The sequence below is a fragment of the Lactuca serriola genome, chromosome 5, assembly GCF_051521515.1.
Source record: "Lactuca serriola cultivar US96UC23 chromosome 5, Lser_US96UC23_V15, whole genome shotgun sequence".
NCBI lineage: Eukaryota > Viridiplantae > Streptophyta > Magnoliopsida > Asterales > Asteraceae > Lactuca > Lactuca serriola.
Window position 1 is genome coordinate 173,993,367 of NC_136412.1, and position 6,958 is coordinate 174,000,324.

The following is a 6,958-nucleotide window of genomic DNA, read 5'->3' on the forward strand; positions in this document are numbered from 1 at the left end:
TCTGAATACTGAGATCCACCTGCTCTCATCATCACCGAACCCGACACAATCTAGTTGTAACTTCTTCCGGCCACCTGCTTTACCAAGGCAACAACCACCATGATTTTTGATCTTTCCCGAACACATGGACTCCGTCTCGGTTACATCTAAAGTCTTCTACCACCCGACTGTTGTTTGTCACCACACATAATTCGTTTGCGCATAGCACTTCTGTGACACAAGAGCATTATTCCACCGATAAAGAAAACAAAGCCACCCGCTTCTACCTTTTTCTTTCCTGCGCCAAAATAATTGATGCAACGTCACCTGTGTTGAAGTCTTTACCTCTTTTTTTCTTTCGCACACCGGTAAATCTCTCCTTTTTCCGATGACTACACAAAACTTGCCACCAAATTTACCTTTGATTTCCATACTTCCCTTTGATCACGTCTATAGACAGCATGTTTTCATCACCAGTCACCCCTTTTTTCTCGAATGATGCTTCCTGTCTCCCCATGACTACGGCCGACCCGAAACATACATTGTTTATGATTTTTCTGTCCAAAACTAGTTGCCAACCCACTGCTTCTGCTGCTCTCAGTTCCTGCAGTCAAAGGCTCCTCCCTCATTCGGAAGTTGACTCTCAAACCGGCCCTCTTCAACCTTCGCTATGATACCAAGTGTTGGAAAACCTTTGCTTCTTGCAACCATAATAATATAAAAAAAGTGCATGAGAAGAACAAGAGATACGTTTTGGGGAAATTTTCTTTGTATACCATCTAATTAAAAAACTACAACTTACATATCTTTAAATACTACAAAAAACTCCTAAAAAAAAGGTCCACTGCTACTACTAGTCGGATAATCTATTTGACTACTAAAAAGACTTATGACTAAATCAAAATACCAACAAATTAGGAAGAGATGACGAGACTTTTGCTAGAAGTTTTGGAACCACTAACCCGTAAACAAACACGATTAACCCAACATAGTCAAGGTGGGCATGTTAGTGCATTTGGTAAACTTTAGTATTTCATTAGATATCTTAGAGATTTTTTGAATTGTGGCGTTAGTTTCATCACGTTTAGCCATAAGTTCATCCTTTATTTATACATGTTATGCTTTAAGTACTTTATTCATCTCCTTACAAATGCGATCAATGACAACCTACAATTATGAAAAAAAAGACTATGAACAATTAATATATGTTCAACTTAACATAAAATAGCAACATGTTTTAACTTTGAAGAAAAAATGTTTCAGACCAATTTAAAAGAAGCTTTAAACTTAATGTAGCAATTTAGAACCCATTTATAAAAAACTCTAGACCAATTTAGAACCCATTTATAAAATAAGCCCTAGACCAATTTAGAACACATTTATAAAATCTTGAATACCAACTATGGAATTGGATTTCACTAGAAGTATTCATGATTAGGCATCATTAAGTTGAGATTTTTTGGCTTGGAGTTAGACCTAAAACTCAACTGTAGATATCCCTTTCTTTTAAGTTTTAGCTGTTCTACTCCAAGCTTATTTAACCAAAATGAACTACTTTCACCTATCCAGTACAAAGATTTTCACCATTCCTATAAATCCAATGGATTTCTTCCTATAAATCCCAAGCCTTATTTTATAATTGAACAGTTTTATATATTGAATACAACTAATGGACTGGATTTGAAAAGAAGTATTAATGAGTGGGCATAAGTAAGTTGGCATAGTTTGAGAAATATCATATCTTTACTTAATACAAGTAATAAAGCTTATTTCTAAAAACATAAATAGATGTTCCATAATAGTATGATGGTTCACCTGATTTTTTGATACTATACATATTTCTAAAAACATAAAATATTTATAATCAAAAAGACTAATAACTCACCCACTGTATGTAATGCCCCGTTCTAAGAGTGGTTATTTATGGTGCCCCGAGATCAAAGAGTAAGGGCGTTTCGGTCTTTCATAGGTATTGGGTTTTATTCGAAAAGGTTTCGGGTCGGGGTGTGTCACTAGAAGCGTAGGGCTTCTCACCACCTTTTCGTGGATATAAAGTTCGTCGGAAACAGACTTAAAATCAAGGAGCTATGGCACTTTGAAGGTATTATCACTTATGGCACTTATTAGAAAGAGTTGGCAAAGAAAGGCCATGCATGCATGGAACACGCGTGGGTACGCCCAACGTAGGCTGGGTTACGCCCAGCGTAAGGGAGTTAATGAAACGCGGGATCCCTTAACGTACGCCCAGTGTACGTCTATCATCTAGAAACCCTAATTTTAGGGCCAGCCACTATATAAGGAACATTATGGTTCCAATCCCAGCCTCCATATTTGACATCTTACCACCTAAGTAGCCGTTCTTCTTCCATTTTTGTGGGTATTTGCCCTTGAAGTGCTTGGTTTGGCAAAGGAGAGCCTAGAAGAAGAAAGAGGAAGTTGTCAAAGAAGGAGTGCGGTGGCTGGAGATCGTAGATCTGGAAAGGCATCATCTTCTGGAGCTATTTTGGTCACACCCCAAAACCAGAACGGCGGAAACGTCCTGGGGTGGATGACGTCATGTCAAGTATCACAACACATGCATTATAGTAATCAAAGTACAACAAAACATTGCATTAATAGTAATAGTTTTACATGGTTTACATATCAATACATAAAAGTAATACAAGTAATAATATAAGCACAGCTTGGTACTAAGCTATCTTCATCAACAGCTCCGGAAATGTACCTGTCTAAAGCTGACCTGAGAATACAAGTTATTTGAAAAGCGAGTATCAGCATTTTTACAGATGCTGGTGAGTTCATAAGTATTTAGTGGCATTTTATCCAAATAACTTAATAAAAGTGGCAGTTTCAGTGTATCCATTACATTAATGTCTTTTCTAGAAAATCCTATATTTTCTTTAATAAAAGCAGTCTTCTACCAAGACTGGATGGAGTTATGTGGTAAAAGTAGTTTTCCCTTAATCGCTATCATTATCAAAATACAGAATTCGATTATTATACGGGTCTCACAACTAGTAATTATAATATCTATGTATAAATGACATGGCCTATACGCCGCCACGCCATCATGCCAACAAAGCGTCGTTAGCATGGAAACCGGCCAAATTTTGGTTTGTTCCTCTAATTAACATGTGAAATACGTACAATTTTAAAAATCTACTCCGTGCGGGCACACATGCACAAAAATTCTAATAATCAAATCGAAAAAAAAAAAATACACACACACAAAGTTCGTTGTGTGTCTTTTTCTCCTATGTACAATGCAGGCACATGCATGTTAAAGAAAAGATTGTTTGAAAGGAACAGGTACTATTTTACTAGCCTATATAATCAAATTCACCTGATCGTAATTGTAATTTTTTATGTGTATGTATTACATTAATTGATTTATTTGAGTTATTTATGTTAGTATTTGTTGTATTTGCTATTTTCTCCTGAAGTAATTAGCAACAACGAAAAAATCTGTGGCTTCCTCCATCCCCGAAAATAATGGATAAAACATATATTGTTAATTATGAATTTTCAACTTTTCAAGTTTTCTAGTAGGTGGTTTTAAAACTAGGTTTATTTTTAAGAATTTGACTAGATAAAGTATTATGTTATATTCAATTAAGATTGGGACCTAGTCCTTACGACGAAGGAAAGGTTTTGAAAGGACAGATGGATATGATCTCTTTGATAGCACTCTAAAGTTGCATTTGAACAACGGTTGGTGATGCAATAGAATGAGTTGTTGACTCTGCCAAAATCATCCTTAGACATCAACCTATATATATGTTCAGATATCATAGCAGGGTTCATGCTGTAGCAACAGCTTTCATAATCTTCAACGAAAGACAGACACAAAGATATGGGTGGAATTTTCTTGTCATTGTTAGCAATAACTTCACTGCTTCCTTTGTATACAATTGGTGGAACTACCAGGAGCTATGAGTTTAACGTATGTCTCATTACATATGATGCTTATCATTTTAATTTGTAGTCCAACAAGTTGATCTATTTTTTCATGCAGATCGAGCTGCAAAACGTGACACGACTGTGCCACACAAAAAGCATGGTTACGGTCAATGGAAAATTTCCAGGTCCACGTATTGTCGCTCGAGAGGGTGATCGGCTTCTTATAAAAGTTACTAACCATGTCTCCAGTAACATTACAATCCATTGGTATAATTAAGAGCTGTACATTTTGTATTTTCTAACGCTCTATAACGTATTATTATTACTTTAAATACAATCTCATCGTACTATATATGATTCTGATGCATGCATGCTATATACACAGGCATGGTATTAGACAACTTCGGAGTGGATGGGCCGATGGGCCAGCATACATAACTCAATGCCCCATACAAACTGGCCAGAGTTATGTGTACAACTACACTGTTATTGGACAAAGAGGAACATTGTTTTGGCATGCACATATATCATGGTTACGAGCAAGTGTTTATGGTCCTCTCATCATTCTGCCAAAGCTTAATGTCCCCTACCCTTTTACCAAGCCCTATAAAGAAGTTCCCATCATCTTTGGTAAAACTACGTACATATATACTTTGTTGAATCTTTTAATCTCTAAGCTTGTAGCTATGTTGTACTTAATTACATCAGTTTTGCATGCATGAGAGTAATTACAATTTTGTATGTCTACAGGAGAGTGGTTCAATACTGATCCAGAGGCTATAATTTCGGAAGCAACACAAACCGGTGGGGGTCCAAATGTTTCCGATGCCTATACCTTCAATGGGCTTCCCGGACCTTTGTACAATTGCTCTGCTAAAGGTACCGTATTTCTAGCCTTTGTTACATACGTACGTACGTACACCCCTGGAATACATATTTATATATAGAATACGTGTATACATATGTATTGAAAGAAACCATGACTGAATGAGAATGCTCATGAAATCTGCAGACACATTCAAGCTGAAGGTAAAAACCGGGAAGACGTACCTCCTTCGACTGATCAACGCAGCACTCAATGATGAACTCTTTTTTAGCATAGCAAACCACACCCTCACCGTTGTTGAGGCTGATGCCATTTATGTAAAACCTTTCAAAACTGAAACGCTTATACTAGCTCCTGGTCAAACCACCAACGTCCTCCTTAAAACCAAATCCAAATTTCCCGGTGCCAACTTTCTCATGTCTGCTAGACCATATGTAACGGGTCAAGGAACCTTTGACAATTCCGCAGTTGCTGGTATTCTCGAATATGAGTCACCTGTTCCGATGAAAAATCTTCCACTCTTTACACCAACATTACCATCTTTAAATGACACTTCATTCGTGTCAAAGTTTTCAAATAGACTTCGAAGCTTGGCAAACTCTAAATTTCCTGCTAATGTCCCACAGAAGATCGACAAACATTTATTTTTCACAGTAGGACTTGGGACGGCCCCTTGTGCGCAAAATAGAACTTGCCAAGGACCGAACGGGGCTAGATTCGCTGCATCCATAAATAATGTGTCATTCGTACAACCAAGTGTTGCCCTTCTCCGGTCCCACTTCTTTAATAAATCGAAGGGTGTTTATAGTCCTTATTTCCCTATCAACCCAGTGCATTGGTTTAATTATACCGGAACTCCTCCAAATAACACCTTTGTGAGCAATGGTACAAAACTCATGGTTCTTCCTTTCAATACTAGTGTGGAGTTGGTCATGCAAGATACCAGCATTCTTGGTGCCGAAAGCCACCCTCTTCATCTCCATGGCTTCAATTTCTTTGTTGTTGGTCAAGGGTTTGGAAACTACGATCCTAAGAAGGACCCTAAGAACTTCAATCTTGTGGACCCTATCGAAAGAAACACGGTTGGTGTGCCTTCTGGTGGGTGGGTTGCTATACGATTTCTAGCGGACAACCCAGGTTTGTTACTCATGCATGTAATTTCAGTTTGGTTTCTTGTGGTGCATATATGATTTATTTTAGTTTTTCATTGATATATTCTTCTTCTTATATATTGTCCAGGGGTATGGTTCATGCATTGCCATTTGGAAGTTCATACCGGTTGGGGTTTGAAGATGGCATGGCTCGTCTTGGATGGAGAACTACCTAACCAAAAGCTCTTACCTCCACCGGCTGATCTTCCAAAATGTTAAAGCTTCCTTTGCTCGGAACATTTCAATCAATTTTTTTCAACAATTCAAGTTTGAGGGATGTGAATATATTGTTTTTCTACAACTTAACATCGGAATGTGTTATAGTGAGTGATTGACTAAATTCATGTGAGGAGGTACATCATTGAATAAAATCTAACAATTTCTTGCGTATGAATTGATTGTTTTTTCATCTTGGGTTGATAAGAATATAAAAGTAGAGTTACAAATGTTATTCTAAGCATTTTGGACACCAGAAAATCTATGCAAAACATTTCGTTCACTACTACTACATCCATAATGATCATATGACTTGGCTAGAATGAAGTACATTACATCACAACCGTGCCAAATGCAAAGTCGACGAATAGGAGCCCATTATAAAACCACCGCATTTGTTAAAACCTACATGACACATTGCTTCTAGTAGAACCGTTTTCGATAAGGTGTAATTAAGTGACAACAATAACTATCGACGTCTGGTAAAAATTAAATTACACGGTTCCACCTAGAAATGTTAACCAATACCAAGTTATATAACCTTTTGTACGTTCAAAGATTCCGATAACTAATTAACTAAGGTGATGCTAAGTTAGCAACATACAACCCGTCATATATGTAAAAGAGGCACATGCACAAAAAATACTATAATTTGTTAACGACAAGAAGAAACAAATATAATTAACTATTACAAAATATATATCATGCATAGCCATAAAAGGAGAGTATTGTTTCAATAGTATGACACTTATGTTTTCCATATTATATTATCCTTAAATATGCTATTTGACATTGTGGTATTAGAGACGGATAATTCCCTCTGAAATACGCCTCGAATGACCAACGCCATGAGGAAAAAGAGTCATTGGTAACCTATGTCCGTGCT

The 6,958-nt window shown here is 37.0% G+C and overlaps 1 protein-coding gene across 1 annotated transcript; it reads left to right on the forward strand.

The window, feature by feature from the left end:
* The first annotated feature begins 3,771 nt into the window (after positions 1–3,771).
* LOC145053294 (laccase-17-like) lies at positions 3,772–6,246 on the forward strand. The gene is made up of 6 exons (XM_079001308.1): positions 3,772–3,922; positions 3,995–4,146; positions 4,265–4,509; positions 4,630–4,758; positions 4,892–5,842; positions 5,945–6,246. Exons 1-6 carry the CDS (start codon positions 3,833–3,835, stop codon positions 6,073–6,075), a joined length of 1,698 nt encoding a protein of 565 aa, XP_078857434.1. The 5' UTR covers positions 3,772–3,832; the 3' UTR covers positions 6,076–6,246.
* The last annotated feature ends 712 nt before the right edge of the window (positions 6,247–6,958 follow it).